The 21,979-nt window shown below is 40.4% G+C and overlaps 1 protein-coding gene across 1 annotated transcript in view; it reads left to right on the top strand.

Annotated features, from left to right (window-relative positions):
• The window catches only part of LOC131394239 (centrosomal protein kizuna-like), a 69,108-nt gene that overhangs the window by 44,434 nt on the left and 2,695 nt on the right, over positions 1-21,979 (top strand). Inside the window, exons 6-7 of the mRNA XM_058525457.1 lie at positions 6,045-6,210; positions 7,336-7,401. Coding sequence (XP_058381440.1) covers positions 6,045-6,210; positions 7,336-7,401 — 232 coding nt within the window. The remainder of the gene's footprint in view (positions 1-6,044; positions 6,211-7,335; positions 7,402-21,979) is intronic.

Below are 21,979 nucleotides of genomic sequence, written 5' to 3'. Positions count from 1 at the left end.
TAAAAAGGTGTTGTTTATATTAGAAAACATATTCCCAGTTCCAGACAACCAATCCACTCATAATTTTTCAAATAATAACTCCATTATTTTTTTTTTAAAGGATCTCTCAGTGTTGCTTGGTTTTTTGTTTTTTTTTTTTAATTTTATTTATTTATTTTTTCCCCCAAAGCCCCAGTAGATAGTTGTGTCATAGTTGCACATCCTTCTAGTTGCTGTATGTGGGACGCGGCCTCAGCATGGCCGGAGAAGCCGTGCGTCGGTGCGCGCCCGGGATCTGAACCCGGGCCGCCAGCAGCGGAGCGCGCGCACCCAACCGCCAAGCCACGGGGCCGGCCCAGTAACTCCATTATTAATGAGAAGGGGCTGCCCAATTAATAACTTATGAATCAAGTGCTATTCTGCCTCCCCTCGTAGGTTTTTTGTTCCCTTTTAAATCATCCTGATCTCATCTTAGTGACAATCATAAAAATTACCAATAAATTAATCACAAAATCTGTCCTTAAAAATCGAAGTAAGCAGGCAGTTTCTGAAACGGTTAGGTTGTGACTGAAGAAATGCACAGCCGTAAAGAACAATGTTACCAAAATGACGTGGGCAGGGCAAGCCTTGCGAACTTTAGAACAAAATGCTTTTGTGAGTTCTAGGACTGCTTTGATTTACATGTCATGCTTTTACTATTAGCAAAATCAAGTATCTTTGGTTGTTTCCCTGTATTGAAACAATATACACCTTTAGTAAATAGCATGAGTTACATATTTCTCTGTAGATAAAAATCTTAAAAATAAGAGATTTTCAAAATTTAAGAAAGTTCTACTAAAAATTACTTGGCTAAGAGTCTAATGCAGCTCAGAAATATTTACTTTGATCTCTTGGGTAAATGGCTAATTAAACAGTCACGTGTAAATGATGTTTACCTGTGGGTCCCCTTGCTGTCAGCTAGAGTCAGTCCTGTCTCTTGAGTAAATACATCATTAAAGCCGCTGAAACTCAGATTATGTCCCCTTGAGACCAGATAAGATCCACAGCATCCGCATACCCTATTAGGCAATTACATAATTGAGCTGCAGGCTTTTAAATCAGAAAAATTTATAATTACTTTATGTGGAAAAAAAAATGAGTTGGGTGCTTCATTAAAACACAAAGTGCCTTAATACTCCTTCTCTCCTAAGTAATGTCTGTTTCCACCGAGGAGAACTTCTCCAGGGAAAGCAGAGTGGCTTACTGGTGGCACTCATAGAGTGCCCCCACCACACATACCAGAAAGACACATGACTAGTCACAGAAATACCTTCATCTCTCCCTAAGGATCGACTGTTCTCTTGGTCTTCTCTCTTGAATACTCATTTGCTGGCTCATATGAATACTTTCCCCTTTCTTTTAATTGCTGCACAGATAAAATCCCCTTCCTATAACTTAGACATACCTTAGGTGGTGATGCTTGCATTTCTCTTTAAACATTGAAAAATTACTTCTGGTGTGCAAGAGGAAGGTTCTTGAGGAAAAAGTCAGTTAAATCTGTGTATTAGGGGAAATTGTCATCTGCTGTCTACATCCGTGGTTTTTAATTCTCCTGCTTTTCTGTCTCTGCATTAACAGCACTGATTTACGTACAGAAGGAAATGTAATTTTATTAAATGCTTTCACATTCGCTTTCTGTTTGTATTTGTACCATCCATCGCAGAAATCAGATTCCTTTGGAGCTAGCATGTGTTTTTCTTAAAAAACTAGCAGGAAAAAAAGAAAACCAAACTTGGAATATTAAGGTAAACAAAAAGGAGAAAATAAAATTGCCCGTTGACGTTGTGGTGCATGGTTTTTAATATTTAATATATTGGCAAACATGGGTTGTACTGTTTGTGTCCATAGCTTCTTTTTTTCCCACTTGTCACAAGTGAACTTCCTTTCATACCATCACATGTTCTTCTACATCATTTCCAACAGCTGTGCAGAGACCCCTGTGTGGCTATTCCACTGTCCCTTTAACCAGCCTCTTGTTCAACATTTAAGTTGTTTTTAATTTTTCCTGTAGTAAAAAAATTTCAAAGAACATCTGAGCAATTCAGTTTGTACAAATATCCATGCTATTTCCTTAGAATGAATTCCTAGATGTAGAGTTGTTAGGTCGAAGGGAATGCGTGTCTTTCAGCCTTTTGCTCTGCACTGCCAGATCTCACTCTGGAGGGGTCATCAAAGTCACAAGGAATGGAGGAAAATATATATATATATAATCTGAGCTCTTTATGAAACTGGGTGCTATCAACCTTTTTTTTTTTGAGCACCAAATTGAGAAGTGCAAATGACATCCAATTTTTTTGTTCATTTGACCTTTATATTTACCATTGAGGTCAAACTTTTCCCCTACCTATTTGTGAGCCCTTTGTGGTTCTTCTTTTATAATTTGCCAGTTCGTGTCCTTTGCTCATTTTTCTATTAGGTTAGTAATGTTTTTCTTGTTGACTTGTAAGAATTGTTTTTATATAAATTCGTACAATTTGTTGCAATATTTTGAGCAGTTTGATTTTTGCCTTTCATTTTTCTTAATGATATTTTGGACACAAAGTCTTTTCCGTTATTATCTTCATCTGTCTATTTATGCATTTGAATATCACAGTTAAGTTTCTGGATATAAATTAAGAGGCAGCCTAGATGACTCTTGGGGTTCTAGACCTAGCAGGAACCGTAACTGACCTTTGAGAAAAATTCTGGTAGAATTGAGCCAGTAATTCTAAGTGTCCTGCTAAGTGTAAATCATAGGACGATTTGCCTTTCTAAGATGTCAAATATGACCATCAGTCATTCTACAAATAGTGTGTGCCTTGGCATTGAATTTCTAAGCCTTTTCTCCTGGCTCCTGGGAAGGCAGAAAAGTGAGGAACTAGTTTGTTCTATTGACTTAGGCTCCAGACTGCTGAGAACAGTGAGACAGTCCCCAGTCTCCCTCCTGGGCTCCAAATGTATGAAATCAAAGAGAGCCTTTATTAGCTAACAGATAAGTTGAGACCCAAGCATAGTCTATTCATAAGCACCATCAGGAGGCCCATGGTAAAAGTGTTGTCTGGTGGCATTTTTCAGATAGAGAGCTCCAATTTGCAGAGCCCATTCAGTCCCAGCATGAGCTGTGTAAAGCAGCTTGTTCCCTCTTCTCTGGGCTTTTGTTTCTTTGTAGGTATGGGTTAGTGTTGTCAGTTTCAGACTGCAAGCTCCTTCAAATTGGGGGCTTCCTTAGAAATATGCCTGGCTAAAGCATCTGCAAACAGTACATCCTGAGAATGTATTACAGATGTTTTTCCTGACTCTGCAGAAGTTGTTTTTGACTAGAAACCTCTAACCATTCCTTGTCTGAGATTGACTTTTGTTTCTGTCCCTGCTTATCATTATTACCTGCTTATTAGGGATTTATATTGTGGGTTCCCTTATGAATGACCCATTGGGCAGATCTGCTGCTCTCTTTCTTGGCTCTGTGGTCCAGTAAAGTGAAGCCAACCATTCTCATGTAATTTGACCATCCATCAAAATCCTTATAAAATAAAAGACTCATCTTTGAGAAATTATCTCTAGGATTATCTTAAAAGATGAGTCCTTTTATAAACATCTCTATCAAAAAAGTAAGAGAAATCCTAGAGATAAGAGTATTGAGTAGTGAAGATAAATGGGATAAAATATATGAAATAAGTGAAAACCTGCAGTATGCCCACTACTTTATTTACCTCACCATGGTAAAAAAAAAAAAAAGAGGGCAGAGTGTAGAACTAGTAGCAGTGGTGGTATTCTTATCAAGTATACAAGGACTTATTAGAAAGACATTTGCAGGATTATTATAGCATTTTATTGTGTTCTTTTGAAACCCAGTTGGAACCCAGCTAAAGCAAAAGAGGGTCTTAATATGAAAGAGGTGCACAAAACAGTGAGATAAATTGTGTGTCATCATTGAGGGCCCAGTTACAAGTAATCTGAGTCATTGACAATCCAAAACAGTTTCCATTATCTGCAAATTCTACAGTAAAAAGTGTAGAAAGTCCTTTAACAATTTTATTCTTAAAATATGTGTTAAAACAGTGGCTCTTACGAAGTCATGCCAAGAAATTATTAGTTACAGCTATTGCATAAGGTAATACGACGAAGAAATACATATTTGAGGCTCTCTCAGAATGTTTGAATTATTTTAGGAAAAGAAAATTATAACTTTCACTTCAGAATTTGGGTCAGTTCTTTTTGTTCATATTCTAAAATGCTTTTCATAGATCCAGGATGATTGGGCACACAGAATAGGAGCTTATCTCTCTGTGGAAGCAGACAGACTAGAGCAGGAGAGGTGGAGGTCTGGAAATGAGACAGGCCACAGTGGTCCAGCTTGCGCACTGACAGTTGAGAGATGGCAGGTCAAGGAGGTGACACTATTCTTCACACCTGTCTTCCTGGACAGATTCTGGAAGCAGGTGCAGTACAGTGGTCCATGTAGGCAGCTGGGATTGAGGCATTATGGCAGCCAGTGATGGGAACCAGCCCTGGCCTGAGCTTCGAGGGCAGGACTCTACACCTGAACCCCAGTATGCAGAAACAGGGATACAGTGCAGGTCATCCCAACAGAGAATTGTCACAACTCGAGTAAAATTCAGGGACTACTTTATGTAAATAGAGGAAGAGCTCCTGGTTACTAGAACTGGACCACAGACAGGTGCTGGCTACAAGGCTAACTTGACACCAAGTCCTTCGGCCGAGGAGACTAGAATTCCTTAAATCCCCTAAAATCAGCTGCTCCGGCCCCTAGGATAGGCCGTGGATCCAGGTGGCCAGCTGGTCCAGGGGAGGGCAGAGGGCAGGAGCCTTGCAGGGATATCAAGGCCGATGGCAGTGGCCTTGTATGTTCAAAGCCAAACTTACAAGGCAAGATCTTCCATATTCTGCCTCTGTGATTCTTCCTGTCAGGGCATCTTCATGAGAAGAGATGATTATCTTCCCCCTTGTTCACTAGAGAATTCTGTTGTTACCCCTTCGCTCTCAAACTAAAGATGACCTATGAGGCTTTGTCCAGTTTTGCTCTTCATATTAACTTGTAGAGTCTCGTGTCCATTCTACAGGTTGAGTTGGACATTTCCTTGTATTTACTACTGTTGCCAGAGACCAGGGAAAGGTCAGCACCACCACCGAGATTTCCTCTCCCAGCAGCCTGGGCAAATCACCACTTCCAAGTAGGAAATGAGAGAGAAACACACTCTGGCAGCGGGACAATGTCATCATTGGTTGTTTAACTCTTGTTACCAGTATAGTTTTATTTCTTGGGGGAAGAGTGTTGACCTAGAAATTAAGAGACATGGGTATTTACCTGTCCTGTTAATTTTTACTTTTTCTCTGCCTCTCAAGTTGGCTGTGATAAAATCTGTGCCCACCTCCCTGCCCAGGACACATGAGGCGATATGGGTAAGACAATTTGGTGCCCTTTGAAAACAGATAGGCAGTGTGGCTAGTAAGTTTCCTGAGCTCCCCAGCAGACTTAGCAGCAAAGTGCAGAGTGTGTTTATCCTTGATTGACAATTATGCTTTAAAATAAGGGCAATTCTCTTTTTGCTTAGTGTCTCCTTCTCAGCCACCAAGTTTTTCTACAGTCTTCTCATTTGAGGGAAGTTCAGGGGTCATTTCTGGAAGGATGGGGATACTGCAAGGTCACATTTTTCCACATCTCTTTCTCAATCCAAACCAACAGCATTCATGCAATGAGAGAGTCGATCTTGGATAAACCAGCCCAGGTTCACAAGAGTGGTTACATTTCACATACGTACTTCACAAGCAGAACACTTCAGCATGACATAAGATTCAGGCCACAAAAAAATGTATTATTACAAGTGTAAGTTGTTGTAAAGAATTAAATTATGCTGCAAAATAATCAGATGTTATTTTATCTTGAAGACATTTTAATTTCAATTAAATGTCAGGAAGCAAATTAAATCCAAAGTAAAGCTTAACCTAAAATTATGTCTGAAGGCTGGGTCTTTGAGACCAACGGGAATGTGGCTAGAGTTTATTTTTATTTCTTTTAAACACTGTAGGCAGCAGCGTTATTGAAAAAAGCCCCTACAGAAGAGTGTGACGATAGTTCGGCCGTTCACAGTAATGAATCATCTTGCAGCTTGCCATCTATTCTGAATGACAGTAGTGGAATAAAGGAAGCGAAACCCACTCTATGGCTCAACAGTGTTCTTACAAGGGAACAAGGTAACTGTTGTTAAAGGGTCTGTCCACAGCAAAAACGCATTCAGAGTCAACGCAAACACCCTTTCTCAAGGTGTACCTATAAAAAAGCAGACTCAAGAACACTTCTAATTTTAATATGTATAATATGTTATTTGTTTTATACCACCTTCCAATAAATATATGTTTTCATTCAGTCTAACAGGAATAGGAAACCTAATTGTAGATCTGCTGTCCTGCTGAATTTCCAATAAAATAAGTTTTTATAAATTGAAATCTTAACAGGACTAAGCACTTGGCAGTAGATAATTATTATCATCCCACAAAGATGAAGATGATTCTATGAAAATGAGTCCATCAAGTACTTCACATAGAGTACTGTGAAGTTTTTGATATCACTTAATAGAATTTACTCATAATTGGTAAACATTCTTTTTAATTATAATAGAACCTTTTATAAGTTTAAACAGATGATTAAGAATCAGAGTTTATGCCCCCCAAAACTTAATAACCAATTTTTAGTATCCAGAAATTGTGATTATTATTTTTTTTTAAAGATTTTATTTATTTATTTTCTTCCCCCCAAAGCCCCAGTAGATAGTTGTCTGTCATAGCTGCACATCCTTCTAGTTGCTGTATGTGGGACGCGGCCTCAGCATGGCCGGAGAAGCGGTACGTCAGTGCGCGCCCAGAATCCGAACCCGGGCCGCCAGCAGCGGAGCGCGCGCACTTAACCGCTAAGCCACGGGGCCGGCCCGAAAATTGTGATTATTTTAACGTTATTGTTAAGACATGCCAATAAACCGCTATAATGTATTCCCAAGAGAGCTATGAGTTGCTCAGGATATATTCAGAAGCTGATACACATGCACAGGATTTGAGGCTCGCTTGTTTTAAGCCCCAGTCAAATTTGATAGATGTCAGGCTAAATCATTTTGCATGAAAGCAACATAGAGATACCTTAGTTTTAGAATAGGTTTCTTTTTAGGAACAGTACTATTTCAGACAAGAAATAAACTAAGCAAAGAAAGGAGGTGGGGAAGCAGTGAAAATAAAAGGAATGGCAGTTAAGAAAAAAAAAAAAGCAAAGGCCTATTCCGTAAATATAACCTTGAAATACACTTTTATTATCTTGTGTTTGATTTTTAGACGTTTCAAGTGGCTGCGGAGACGAGAGCAAGGAAGAGAGCATGGCAGCAAAGATTCCAATCACAGGTAAAGTTATGGTTGCCTAAGAGTTTCAAACACAGGATTCAACCTTGTTTTATAATCAGAACATTCTAGGTTAGTGGTGTGTGGACTCTGCTAAGAGCAAGTATATTCAACTACTACGTGCTGGAGGGGACGATTAATTGTAAGAGCATGATGTGTGCGCTTACATTAGCAGAAACTGAGGTGGAAAATAAGCATGCCTATTGAATTCTTCATGATCATGTTACACAGTTACACGTGTGAGCACCCCATCACATAGCCTTTCAGCACCTGCGTCTGTGTGACAACGTCAGTCTCCGTGGGGAACACCAGTCATTGTGTGGCCAACTACAGCTGTTTCTGATTTTACTCTTTTCTTTCCTGTGATAATTGAATGTGTCTCATTAAAATAAGAGCAGGAAAAAAAAAAAATGCCAGACAAGAAGCTTGCTTGTGCCTCAGTTACAAAGCCCATGTGATAATTTAAAAATTTTAGCAGTAACGTTTCATCAAGACCTATTAAGATTTCTGCACATGTATTACGCTTGTTTAGCTGGAATCTGAATATCATTACATTTTTAGTTTTAGAATATCAACAGCAGCAATGAGTATTCTGAACAGAGTTCTATTTGTCATACGTCTAAATTTACTAGGATCTTATTTTGTAAAGTGGTACACTACTTCATTATAAATTCAAAGGTCTGACTTTAAATATTTATACAAGTAACCACACCACTGCACTGCGGTACTGAGGCATGCATCTGCATATGTGGTCGTTTTGTTGTTTATAAGCGGAAAAGAATAGCTTTCTTTTATGACAATACAATTCATAGCCTGATGATTAATTTTTTAAACTCATGTTTCTGTGATGAACTCTGGTTTTGAAAAAAGAGTTTATAATAGAGAAATTATTGTATATATTCTGCATCAGATAATATTTCATTCCGAAATACAGAGGTTTTCTTTTCTTTTAAACATTTTCCCAGTGATATGTTTATTGCATTTTTATTCTTCATTTTGAGAAAACTCTGGTAGCGTTCCCTCTTTATTTTTTTGTTAGTAGAAGTGTAGATGATCCCAAATTGCAGATAATCAAGAAGTCATTTGGAGACTTTTCTCTTGCATTTATCTTTGAATGCAGAAGTATCTAATGACCTCTGAATTTATTTCAGTTAAAATTATAAAGACTTATTGGAGAGAAACCAGGAAGTGATCTCGTTGCCCATTCTTGCTTCTCTTTTCAGTATTCTTTCCAGTCATTCCCTGCTGTGAGCAGATGACTGTCCTCAAAATTAGTGCAAACGTTATTTTCTCATAGACTTTCTTTATAAGAGAAGAGATAGTTAAGTACTGGAGTTTCAAATCTTTCTTTTTTTCTTGTAGAAAGAGGTGTGATGTGCCTAGAAATAATAAGGGCTATTTACCATTAAGATTTTTAAAGAAATTTTAATTCCAACAACCTACCATCAGTCAATTAATAGTTGGCAGTTTTAAAAAAATGCTTTGTGGGGCCAGCCCGGTGGCGTAGTGGTTAAGTTTGCACGCTCTGCTTTGGCGGCCCGGGGTTCATGGGTTCAGATCCTGGGCGCGGACCTACACCCTGCTCATCAAGCCATGCTATGGAGGCATCCTACATACAAAATAGAGGAAGATTGAGAAAGATGTTAGCTCAGAGACAATCTTCCTCAAACAAAAAGAGGAAGATTGGCAACAGATGTTAGCTCAGGGCCAATCTTCCTCACCAAAAAAAAAAAAAAAGAAATAAAGAAAAAAATCCTTTGTGCCTGTTGCATGCCAAAGTTTTAGACATATAAAATAACTTGGGAGATATAAAAATAAACTTTCAAAGCCATTTACTTTGAGCATTTCCATTCTGTCCTCGCCACCATACTCTTTCTTCTTTGCTCCCCACCCGCTGGACTTCCCATGAAATTAATGTTTGAGGGCCTCATGTGCCTTGACTCTTTAATGCTGTTGTCATGTCTGTGATTGAAACTACTTTGCTCTCTAAGTTCTTTTTTCCCCAGTTTTTTAAATTGAGATATAATTGACATATAACATTGTAATAGTTTAATCTCTAAGTTCTTGACCATTATCTCTTTATTAAATCTTTGTGTCTTTGGCATAATTATTGGAGATTTGGCCTTGGTAGAGTAAAGCAGGTATATAGTTTGATTTAAGATAGAGTCTGGGGCCAGCCCAGTGGCGCAAGTGGTTAAGTACGCGCGCTCCACTGTGGCAGCCCAGGGTTCTCAGGCTCAGATACCGGGAGTGTACCGACGCACTGCTTGTCAAGCCATGCTGTGGCAGCATCCCATATAAAGTAGAGGAAGATGGGCATGGATGTTAGCTCAGGGCCAATCTTCCTCAGCAAAAAAAAGAGGAGGATTGGCATGGGATGTTAGCTCAGGGCTGAGCTTCCTCACAAAGAAAAAAAAAAAAGATAGACTCTGCCTCCCCCTTTATAATAGTTTTATTGAGACTTTCCTGTTTTATGGGCTGCATTCCTTCTAGAATATTCCAAAGAAAAGGAATATTCCAGAGGCTGTTCTCAGGGTTGAGGGGATGTTGCAATTGAGCCTGGGCTTTGGCATCAGCCGTCAGTGTCAGCATTTTACTCCCTGCTCTATTTCTCCACCTCCCTGAGCCTCTGTACTGGGAAAGCAGACATACCACCTGGCAAGATGGTCTTAAAGTTTACATGAGATCGTGTGTGTGCAAGTGCCAGGCGTGTACTACACACTCAATACATGTAAGCTGCGATTTATAATAATAATATTCATGTGAATGTTAGTAGTAGTATTGATCTTCTGCACTGGCCCCACAGTCCCCAGTTTTTCAAACCAATGCCATCTAGTTAAAAGGAATCTCACAAAGCAAACTCAAAGAGGAAAAGAAGCAGGGGGCTGGGGGTACAGTGCCACAGAAAGCATAATCCTGAGACGAGTCTTGGAAAGGCATCTGAACACCACCTCCTGAATTGCGGTAGCCACTTGGGACCAAGACTCGCCCAAGCCCTGTGCTGCCATAATTCCTCCTAGACAGTGCTTCCCAGTGGTACCGCTAAATTAGTTTCTGCAAGAAATTTCCACTTAAGAACTCAATTGATGATTTGAATCCAGAAGGATATTTACCCCATCAAAAAGGAATCTTGAGGAGAGTTGCATGATATTTTTGGAACTTCTAATTAGTCCCGTGGAGAAACCCTTAGAGAAGAATCACAACAACGTGGTGCAGTGGCTCCTGGGGCTCTCACTGGTCAAGGCCCAGCATCTCTGCCTGTGAGTGCCTGTGTGCCATAACTCTTACAGGCTCACAGGTGAGGGCGTTGCAGGGCACACGGTTCCCAGGCGACAGTCCTCCCCTGCTGTGCCGCCTCACCGTGTGGACGGGCGGATGCAGCGTTTCCCCAAGCGTGTTCTGTGCAGGCTCCACCCCGAAAATGCTTCAGGGAATACACATTCTCTGACCAAATCCCGCATAATCGCGCTCTCCCTCTGCAACATGCACAGTGCAGGGAGCACGTTGAAAACTTTTAGACTTTCAGTAAATGACCCATTTAAAGGTGTGAACTTAAAGTTTCAAATAATTATCTTCTATTTGAAAATGGAATCCTTCCTATGAACAGCCAACAGAATTAATATTCTGTGGAACATGTTTTGGGAAATATACACAGATATACACAGAATGTTTTTTAAAACCTTGAGTCTAATGAGGGCACCAGTATTCTTAATACCCTAAAATTATCGTCAACGTTTTCCCATGAGTCCTTTTTGTGGGAATCTCCCTTGTGGATGAGATTGCTTTATAATGAAGCTTTGGCTACTTTAGTGTAACTAAACCCAGTTGATGTTATGATTGAAAGTTACTTGTTAAAGCTGCTTCCTGAATTGACGAATTGACGACCAGCATGTTCCAGTAGTGAGTTTGGACAGTCCAGAAGTGCTCTTCTTTAGTGTGGGTCCTTCTGCGTGACTATTTGCTTTACAGCCGTCTCAGAGGAGATGTAGTAGAGAAAGACACCGAAGTGAACCCAGGCAGGCACCAGGAGTTTGGGCAGAATGGAGGGGAAGCTCTGAATGATGAGGGCCCTGGGGAAGTTTAACCTGAGAAGGGTACAAAAGCTATCTTTAAATATTTGCGAGGCCTCCACGTACAAGACAGAACGTTGATCAAGCGTAATTTTAGAGTCTCTCAGGGGGCTCTGTGTGTGAGTGGTGCAGGGAAGGAATTCACAGCTCAGTAATGGAAGAACTTTCTAGCTCTTCTTTGAGGCAAAACCAAGCTGAGTGTCTTCCAGGTATAAGATTCTGTGCTGGGTGCTTGAACCATGGCAGGAACCTACTCTCTAGAGGGACACTGTGGAAGGAATTCTTGTTTCTGGAACTGACGTTCCTTCTAATGCTAAGAGACTGTGATTCTCATTCCATATGAAAGAAGTCAAATGTGCCAATATTCTCATTTCTTTATTTCCCTTTCTTATTTGCTTATCACTTCCAAACATAGGTCTCCTTGGCAGAGGGGCTCATCCTTAAAGAGTTTGCTGTCACTCTGAAGGCATCTGCTTTGTTAATCATTTGCAGAGTGTTGGTTTCATAAGTTGAGCTCCTGCAATCTGTGCTAAGATTTACATAGAAACCCTCCCGTACACAGACCCACACACACAACCAGAATAAATATTCCCACAGCCTGTATGATCTGTTGTTGTTAACACAATCTACCCCTTTCATTAGTCTGGTTGTTCACAGTGAAGAATTAAGGTAGAAATCAAAGAATAATTTTGATATCTATGAATGTGTGGTTTTCTCCCTATAATAGATAGTATATCATTTGCATGTATATTACACCTTTACTTTGGCTAAGTCCTGGGAATAAGACTGGGTCCTTGCCCCTCCTAAGTCTTCATCATCTCTGATCCTCACAACAGTCCTGTGGGGTAAACATTAGGGACCCATTCTACAGTCAGTCCAACAGAAACTTAGGAAGGTTGAGTCCTGCTCAAGGCCATATAGCTAGTGTGTTGGATCTTGAATCGAACTCAAACTTCAAGATTTAATCCCTGAACTCCTTCTGTTCCACCAGCCTGCTGCTTTCGTTTTACAAGAGAGGCGACTGCATCAAGGTGTCTGGATTAATTAAACATCAGTGTATATCATCACAAAAGATGAGCTCCACAAGGATGCTTTGCGAGTGATGATGAGCGAAGCTATACCTTTCCTTTCTCTCGTGTTAGGCCTAGAGAGGTGGGCACTTGCAAGGATTTCCGAGTATGGATTTTGCCAGGAGGTGTGTGTGCCCTTTATACAGCGGGGCGAGCCTGAGTACACGTGCAGGACTAGAATACTCAGGTCAGTGCTTCCCTGGAACACTTAGACCAGGATTAAAGCCATGCTTATCTAGATTATGAGGGAAAATCTCATCTGAACTACTTATACCCCCAAGTGAAATTTCCCACGTTGGCAATTTTATTTGTATTCATACTGAATTTACCTCTGAGAGTGAAGTGAGTTTTAGTTTTAGCAAGTGACACAGGTTATGCTAAATGTCATAGAAACCCGTCACCTGACACGGTATCTGGCACACAACACAGTGGGCACTCAGTTTGTCAAACGAATGAATAAAAACGAGTTGGAATCCAAAGATTAAGGAGTTTCCTTAAATGCTTGTTGATTCAGGCCAGAACGCTGTCTCTTTCACTCAGTCACTCTACCAATACTTTCCCCACCCCACGTGCCCATCCTGGCAAAACTCATCTCCTTAAGCTCCGTGTGAAAAGGGCTCTCAGCTTTTATCTGAAGAGGATTAAGCCTCTAAGAATGTCCATTCAGCCTCTCATTCTTTTGACTCCTATTCTCTCGGTCAAGCTGTGTTGAAAGTGGTTGCCTGACAGTGCCGTTTCTCACTGATATTCTTTGGCAAGCTGAAATATTCAATGTCATACTAAGGTATGTCCATTTAGAAGCTGTGAGGGAGGTCAGCCACTTGGGGTTCTGGGCAGTGCTTCTCAAAACGTTATTGCTTGAGTTTTACATCAAATTGGAAAAGGCTGGGAACATACAATAGCCAGGTTGTCATTGGTGACTGGATTTACCCTGGGAGAGAAGACTGTGGTGACAACGTTGGACGCCAGAGTACAGTGGCGTAACACTCCACTAAGGAGACTTTACTAAGAATGTGTCTCACCTGTCCTGTCCCAGAAATGCACGAGGATCAGGAAGGACGTGTTACCTGCCAAGCCTGGGAGCCCCAACTCGTGCAAAACCAGGGGAACCATCTCATGCTGCTGGATTGTCCATTGCAGTCCCTGTGGCCCTGTCTCTGTGGTAGATGTCAGGCTGCTGGGGCTTCCCCTTTGCTGCTACAGCAAAGCGTCTTCACTCATGACATTACAGGGCGGTGGTGTTTGTTTAACATGGTCAGTAAAGAATGAAAGGCACCTTTCTGAAGAGTGTTTTCGATTGGTTGCTCCTGCATTCAAGGAAATTAATTCATAAATGCCTAGAGAAATTCTCCTTGGTCGTTGACAGTAGAATCCTGGGTGGATACCTATGCCCCAGCCACACCCTTGACCAGTTACATCAGAACCTCTAGGGGTGGGGCTCAGGCATCAGTCTTTTATAACACCCCCAGGTGACTCCCCAGGTTTGAGAACCATGGAGCAGGGGGTCTCAAAGCTGAAAGAGCCTTTGTAGGTCATGTTGTGAAACACCTTCATTTTATGCAAGAGACTCAAGTGGGGAGAGAAGAGGTTGGGCTTCAGATACTTTAATAAAATCGAGGATCACGAAGTGTATTATTTTCCTAGGGCTATTGTAACAAAGTACCACAAACTTAAAACAACAGAAATGTATTCTCTCCCAGTTCTGGATGCCAGAAGTCTAAACCAAAGGCCAGCAGTGCCGTGCTCCTGAAGGCTCTAGGGGAGAAGGCTTCCTTGCCTGTTGCAGCTTCTGGTGGCTCTCAGTTTGTGACAGCTTGACTTCAGTCTCTGCCTCCATCAGCACATCACCTTCTTTTCTGTCTCTGTGTCCACTCTTCCTGTCAGGATGCCTGTCATTGGATTTAGGGCCCACCACAAATCTAGGATGATTTCATCTTGAGATCCTTAACTAATTACATCTGCAAAGAACCTATTTCCAAATAAGGTCACATTCTGAGGTTCTGGGTGGACATGAATTTTAGGGGAGACATCATTCAACCCACTGTAGGGGGTGAAGAGAGATTTCTTCATATTTTACATTTCTAACATCTAGTTCATCTTATACATTGATTATTCCTGACCCTACTATAATGCTAATGATAATATTATTGTCTTTATTTCTGATTCTTCTCATTATATAAATCATTGAATGCAAATTGCTAAAAATATTGTTTTTAAAAATATTTAATTATGCCAATAAAATATAGCTTCCTGATCAAGATTACTCAATCTTTGAAAAGTTCAAGATTGCATGACTTGGAGAGTTAAAAATTCCCCTCCCATGGCTGAACAATGTTAAGTGGCAGGCACTATGGTTATAAATTTACATATGAAGTAATACCAGCGGAACTGTTCAGTTCAGTTTTGGAACATTCGTTAAAGTTCAGTTACAAGCCTGACATTTATTTTCAAGTGTAATTGTTGAATTACTCCGTAGAAATTAAGAATGTGATGTAAATTTTTTTTTTTAACTGAGGAAGATTCACCCTGAGCTAACATCTGTTGCCAATCTTCCTCTTGTTTTTGCTTGAGGAAGGCTAGCCCTAGGCTAACATCTGTGCCAGTCTTCCTCTATTTTGTATGTGGGTCGCCGCCACAGCATGGCTGACAAGTTGTATAGGTTGGTACCCAGGATCCGAGCCTGCGAACCCAGGCTGCCGAAGCGGAGCATGCCGAACTTAACCACTATGCCATAGGGCTGGCCCCTAAATATTTATTTTCTGAAGCAGCTTCAGGCAACTCATGTGAAGTAGGAGTTTCTCTTCTCTGTACATCAGCAGTCTCTGAGAGCACAGAGAAACCTTGGCAATAGATTTACAGGCCCACAACACTGGGGGAGTGGAGTTTATTGCAGAAAGTCTGGACATGAAAAGTGATTCTCGTCATGGATCCAACCTATGTATTTCAGGTTCACATTGACTTATGGCCTTTGAAAAAAATCCTAAATATAGATGAGTTTTCTGTATTTTCAGAATTGTGAAGGCACCCATATCCTAATATTTTCTTGTTTTCATTTGAGCAGATTACTAGACAAATGACTTCTGGATTTTCAGTGATAATATTTATCTTTAGAATTAATTTTAGAAATATATGTCACAATTTTTATTTTATTTTACAAAAATGACTATGTTTGCTGCATCAGCAACACATCTAGTAACAGTGTGGAAAAAAATTTGCATGGGTGTAGAAATATGTGAAAAGTAACAGCACTGGGAAACTCAGTGGACAGAAAATACTTTTCAAATTTAATTTTTAAATTTCTACATACTTCCTATAGGAATAGTAATTCCCCTTCCTTACTCAAAGATGCCCAGTTCTTTGTTGGTTCAAGGTTGTTTTTCTATTTGTAGTGATGGTATTGTTTGCATCTCCCTTTGTTACTCCTTTTCCGGGCCCAACTTTTCTTTCTTTCATTAGGGATTTCTGCGCAAGCCAGAGGCAGATTCTCTGCCTGGAGACACCCCTAGAGGCTGGTGAACCCTGCCTCTCTCTGGTTCTTGTAATGAGTTGTTAAAAGCACTTTTTCATCAAATATTTTCTTTTTCTTTTTCTTTCTAGATTTAGAAATATTTTAGCAGGTGTACATTTGCATATAAAAGAGAATAAAAGATAAGAAGTTGAGGCTTTTTCTTTCTTCCCTCCTCAACATCATCTCTCTCCTATCTCCCTTTATTCAGCATGTTTTCGCTTTCCTTCTCTGGCTGTTTCCATTTTCTAGACACGAAATGCATATCCAAAAAAAAAAAAAAAACAATCTCAGTGATTCTTCACCACTTTGTAGGAAGATAGATGATTGGGTTTGGCTGGCTTATGTAACAAAGTAGGGAAAAACATATTTATCTCTTTGTGTCATCAGTCTGGAATTAATAGCCAAGGATGGATTTTAACCCCCGGACTCCTTTATTTTATGTTTTAAATTGCAATATTTTCTACTTTTTAAATTAAATCTTGACACAGATTTGAGTGTATAATAGATGCTTGACTGAGAGATCCAGAACTGAAAGCTTGAGCATGCAGATATATTTGTTTCTGTGTGTACCAGAACATTCTAATTGACAATAATTGTATTCTTTAGAAATATTTGTTTTATCTAATTATACGCACTTCTCAATAATTTTCTGAGAGTTTGACATGACTAATGAGCGGAAACGTTTCTCTGGAGTTCTCAGTCACAGGCTGGAAAGTAAAGCCTTAAGGGGCTACCTAGTCCTCGAATTTGCAGACTTAGGGTTTACTTGCAGTTGAGAAGACTCAAGTCTTTTCTCCTTGGAACTGGAGGAACTCGGCCCCCACTTGTCTATAGCAGGCTGATTTGAACTCTAGACTTGTTACTTTTGCTCTTTTGTTCGTTCATTCATTTCGTAACTATAAATCTGCAGGGCAATACAGTGCAGCTTTGAACTGCTTGATTCTTCACTATCCTTCTTCCTTCTAGGAGAGCCTGGGCCTGAGTTACCAGAAACTTCATGCCCGTAGCTTTGCCTACTTGACTTATGAAGTTGGCGTCCTGGCCAAGACCTCTAGGCTTTTCCAGGAGGAGGTCTGAATTGTTCGAGTGCCCCTAGCAAGACGTAGACTCTTGCCTCCAAAGAGTCTGAAGCCTGGTCTATTTGATACAAGCAGCTACTTAAAAACCTCCACACAGCTCTTGCAGCCTGCCTTGATAGTGTGTTCCCGGGTCTCTCAGCTCTGTCAACTACGGAAGCTTTTGCTAACATCTAGCTTATATCCCTTGGCTGAAGTTTTTCTCCGAGTGTTCTTGTGCCACTTTTAGGGAACACAGAAAAAATTGCTCACCACCATCTAGTTTCGAGGTTTCCAATGTGTTCTGTTTGGCCTGTGCAGTGTTGCATTTTTTTTTTTTAAGAAAGGCAGGAGTCTGGCAAGACTAGGCCCACTTTCCCACCTGGCAGCAGTTGGCTGTAGCCGGAGAACAGCTGTCCCCCCTGGCCAGGCATGTGCTCTCCAGCTGGCCAGACTCACTTCTCTGTGCTACCTGCTTGGCCCCAGAGCATCTGCATTTATAATCCTGCCCTGTCCAATCTATGCAATTTCTGTTCTTAAACCCTCTTCCCTTGTTTCTACGCAGGCTATGTAGCCTTTATCCTCTCATTGTTATTTTTTAACCAAACCTTAATTTTGTTTTTCCTTTTTGGGTTGTTTCCCAGTCCTTCAAATGTTTTGTGCAGCTCTTCTGACTAAAACAGGGGTGACTGAGGGTGTGATACATGCCATGGGAGAATGACCACAGCTCTGAGCATCTGCTGCCCGACACAGACCTCCTGTTAGACAGCAGCACCTGCCGCCTGCTCCAACCCCTCTGGCTGGTTTGGTGTCTTGGTCCTGCCTCAGTTAGTGTTTCTTCCTCCAAGTGAATACACTTAATCCTTTCACCTTTTAAACTTCACTTTGCCCTTAAACCACACGAGGAAGCATGCATCGGGGATGGGAGCAGGCCATGTGCCCAGCAGTCCTCAGCTTGATTTTGCCAACCCTCTATTACTTAGGTCAGGGCGGCTATGTCCCAGATAAAAATTGTCCGGGTGAGCTTCACTGACTTTCCGCTTAGAGAAGGGCTACAGAAGGTTTAAAGATCAAATACCAGTAAGGAGCTATGGCTGGGAAGCGGGGTGGGCTCTGGGAGAACGAGACTGGAGAGACAAGCTACATCCCTCCAAAACTGTGTACGGTTGAAAGCAGACTCAGGGCAGCCTTGAAGGGAAAGGCCAGTTACAGAGTCCAAGTCCTTCAAGAAGCAAGGGAAGGGTAGATCCTACAATTCCTCACCCACAAGAAAAGAAACTTTGTAACTATGTATGGTGACTGATGTTAACTAACTGTGGTGATCATTTCACAATATGTACAAATATTGGATCATTATGTTGCATACCTGAAACTAATATAATGCTGTATGTTGATTATACTTCAATTAAAAAAAAAGAATAAGAGGAAGGAAGAGAAGGAAACCAGAATGGAAAGTGTGTGGAACATGGAAATGGCCTTTCTTTTCCAGAGTGGTAAAATAAAATGGTCCCTTGCTGCTAATGTGAATTCACTTCACATTCCTCCTTTGCTAGACTCAGACCAGTGATAATATCCGTACTGTCCTATATTTGGACAGAATACTTAATCCTCCCAAATGTGAAATTAACTCACAACTACTAGCTTTATATTTTTCACGAAAATCTCCTAAAAATAAAAGGCACGTGTTTTCTGAGGAGCAGGAGAGCCAGCTCACTGGAGTCAGATGATTTACCTCACAACAATAGATGAGAGGAAAGCCTAACTCCAGCTTCCAGCTGCCAGGAGCCTTTGTTTACCAAGAAGCTACTCTTTTTTTCTTTTCCTATTCTTTTTTTTTTTTAACTTTTATCTTTGCTCTCTTTTCCTTGACCAAGTCAGTATAATTGAGTGCAGAAATAGCATATGGTCATTATGATCTGGACTTGTATGCTAAAAGCTGAAAAACTTTTTGGTTGATCTTTATAGAATAAAAACAAAACAGAACATTTTTACCTCTTTTACAGTGATTCCTTACCTTTTTAGAATTCTTTGATTTTATTGATATTTCTCCTCTCCCAAAAGTACCTTACCACAAATCTGAAGTAATATAGGTAGTAGGACTGACAGGAGAGTGTTATGATGCTGTCCTAGGACAGTGGGACTAATCTACAGCAAGAAACACTTTCTGTCCTAGGCCAGTACCCAACACATATACACAAGTTATGCAAAACAGTACTTTCCCCTTCTGCATGCATGACATCTGGTGTTTTCTTTATTAAATTTGTCAAAATACTAGTTCAGGTTTGCCCAACTAATATCACAACCCAGCAATGTTAAAAAGTGTTGCCTTAGGATTTATTATTTTCAGAGTTGAGTCCCTGATCTGTACATATTTTAACTATATAGCATTTAATATTTCAAAATATGATGCTCATTTTAAGTACTTATTTTTATCTTGATTGATTCTCAGTAGGGCAAGATAAGTTACATTTGTATTCGTCAGTGTGACGGTAGTTTTAATCCAGTAATAAGGGGCTCATGGTTAAGTTCTTAAATTGAACCAGCAAAAGCAGGAAAGCAGTGATTGCCAGCCTCCGGTGCTGACAGCAGGAGTCCTTTTGTTTGTGGCCATGTTGGAGATGTGGACGTGGATGCTGTTTTGTTATGTCTGTGCTAAAACTCTATTTCTCCAGCCTCTCTTTTATCCAGGCATCCTTGAGCCTTGAGGTAATGGGAAAGTTGTGTCTCTCAGGTTCTTTACGTGATCATTATTTATTGTTTTTCCCAACAGTCTTCCCCACTTTAACTTACAGCAGACACTGTTAACAGTCCTGCAGGGTAAGGGTGTCCTGTGGGTGCCCAGGCTGCTGCTGACCCCTCTGGGGCACCTGGCTTTGCTCCCTGCAGATGCTCTTCTCTGTCCCTACGATGAGCCTGGTTAGATTTTCTCAAAGGTGGGTCCCCCAGCTCATCCTGCTGCCGCCTCCCCTTCCTGACCTTCCCGCCCCTCACTCAGCCCAGAGACCCCACACTCGAATGTGCAAGCCTGAGGGCCAGGGCAGCGCGTGCTGTAGAGGACCAGCTGCCCAACCAAGGCAGTCAGTTATGTGTCTTCTGATTCATTCCTGTAGCCGCTTCTGCAAGGCCTGGACTGGAGAGAAACCATTTTACTGTGAGTTGAACCTATCCACAGACCCACTCAAAATAATGACTAGAATTTGGCCACCTCAAATACATTCATACAACTTGACTTCGAGTCTTGAAACCTGGGTTCAACTAAATTGTTTTTCGTTTGTTTGTTTTCAGAGTTTCTAAAAAGGGACAGTTCAAAAAACTAATTTGCATGCATTTGAAAAGTGTTAACATCGTAGGAGGAATTCAAGAAACTTGTTTCTAGGTAGTAGAAAATTCAGTATTTCTGTGTATTTTTTTCACACCTAAAGCAGTTAATAACAATTTAGCAATATCATATATCCAATCAGTGTTCAGTCAGGAGCCAAGCAGATATCTTTTCAGTTGATGTTTTTTGATGAGTAGCCAAACTGTGCCATTGCACTGCATTTGGCTCATATGTCTCTTAAGTAGCGTCACCATATAATTTATTGTCTAAATTAGGAAACTTTTGATTAACAAAAGACAACTCTATTAATTATTATGCTGGGACAACAGGCAGAAACCTGAATTGTCATGGACAAATTCTACTTTTTATTTTAATTGTGGTAAAAAATACATAACTTTAAATTTACCATCTTAACTGTTCTTAAGTGTGCAGCTCAGTAGTGTTAAGTATATTCACATTGTTGTGCAACAGATCTCTAGAACTTTTTCATCTTGCAATACTGAAACACTATACCCACTAAACACTAATACTCCCTCCCCCTTCTTCCCAGCCCTTAATAACCATCTTTCCACTTTCTGTTTCTATGATTTTGACCACTTTTGTTACTTCATATGAGTGGAATCATACAGTACTTGGCCTCTTGTGACTGGCTTATTTCGCTTAGTATAAGGTCCTCAGGGTTCATCTACACTGTAGTATGTGACAGGATTTCCTTCTTTTTAAAGGCTGCATAATATTCCATTGTATGTACATGCCACATTTTCTTTATCCATTCAACTATTGATGGACATTTGGGTTGCTTCCACCTCTTGGCCATTGTGGAAAATGCTGTGATGAACAAGGGTGTGCCAATAACTCTTTGAGATCCTGTTTTTAGTTCTTTTGGATATATACCCAGAGTGGATTGCTGGATCATATAGTAATTCTATTTTTAATTTGTTGAGGAAGCTCCATACTGTTTTCCCTAATAGCTACACCCACCAGCAGTGCACAAGAGTTCCGATTTGTCCACATCCTCCACAACGCTGATTTTCTGTTCTTTTGATAGTGGCCATCCTGATGGGTGTGAGGTGATATCTCATTGTGGTTTTGATTTACGTTTCCCTGGTGATTAGTGATTTTGAGCATCTTTTCATGTGCTTATTGACCATTTGTATATGGAGAAATGTCTATTCAAGCACTTTGCCCATTTTTAATCGGGTTATTTGATTTTTGTTATTGTTGTCGAGTGGTAGAAGTTCCTTATATATTCTGGATATTAACCCGTTTTCAAATATATGATTTCAGTTATTTTCTCCCATTGTGTAGGTTGCCTTTTCACTCTGTTGATTGTTTCCTTTGACATGCAAAAGTTAAGTTTGAGATAGTCCTGTGTGTCTATTTTTAATTTTGTTGACTGTGCTTTTGGTGTCATATCCAAGAAATCGTTGCCAAAACCAATGTCCTGAAGCTTTTCTCCTATGTTTTCTTCTGGGAATTTAATAGTTTTCAGTCTTATGTTTAAGTCTTTAACCCTTTTTGAGTTGATTTTGTGTATGGTATAAGGTAAGGGTCCAACT

Source organism: Diceros bicornis, chromosome 30 (assembly GCF_020826845.1).
Source record: "Diceros bicornis minor isolate mBicDic1 chromosome 30, mDicBic1.mat.cur, whole genome shotgun sequence".
In the NCBI taxonomy this organism is placed as follows: domain Eukaryota; kingdom Metazoa; phylum Chordata; class Mammalia; order Perissodactyla; family Rhinocerotidae; genus Diceros; species Diceros bicornis.
The sequence above is the reverse complement of the archived record's forward strand: the minus strand, read 5'-3'. Positions and strand labels throughout refer to the sequence as shown.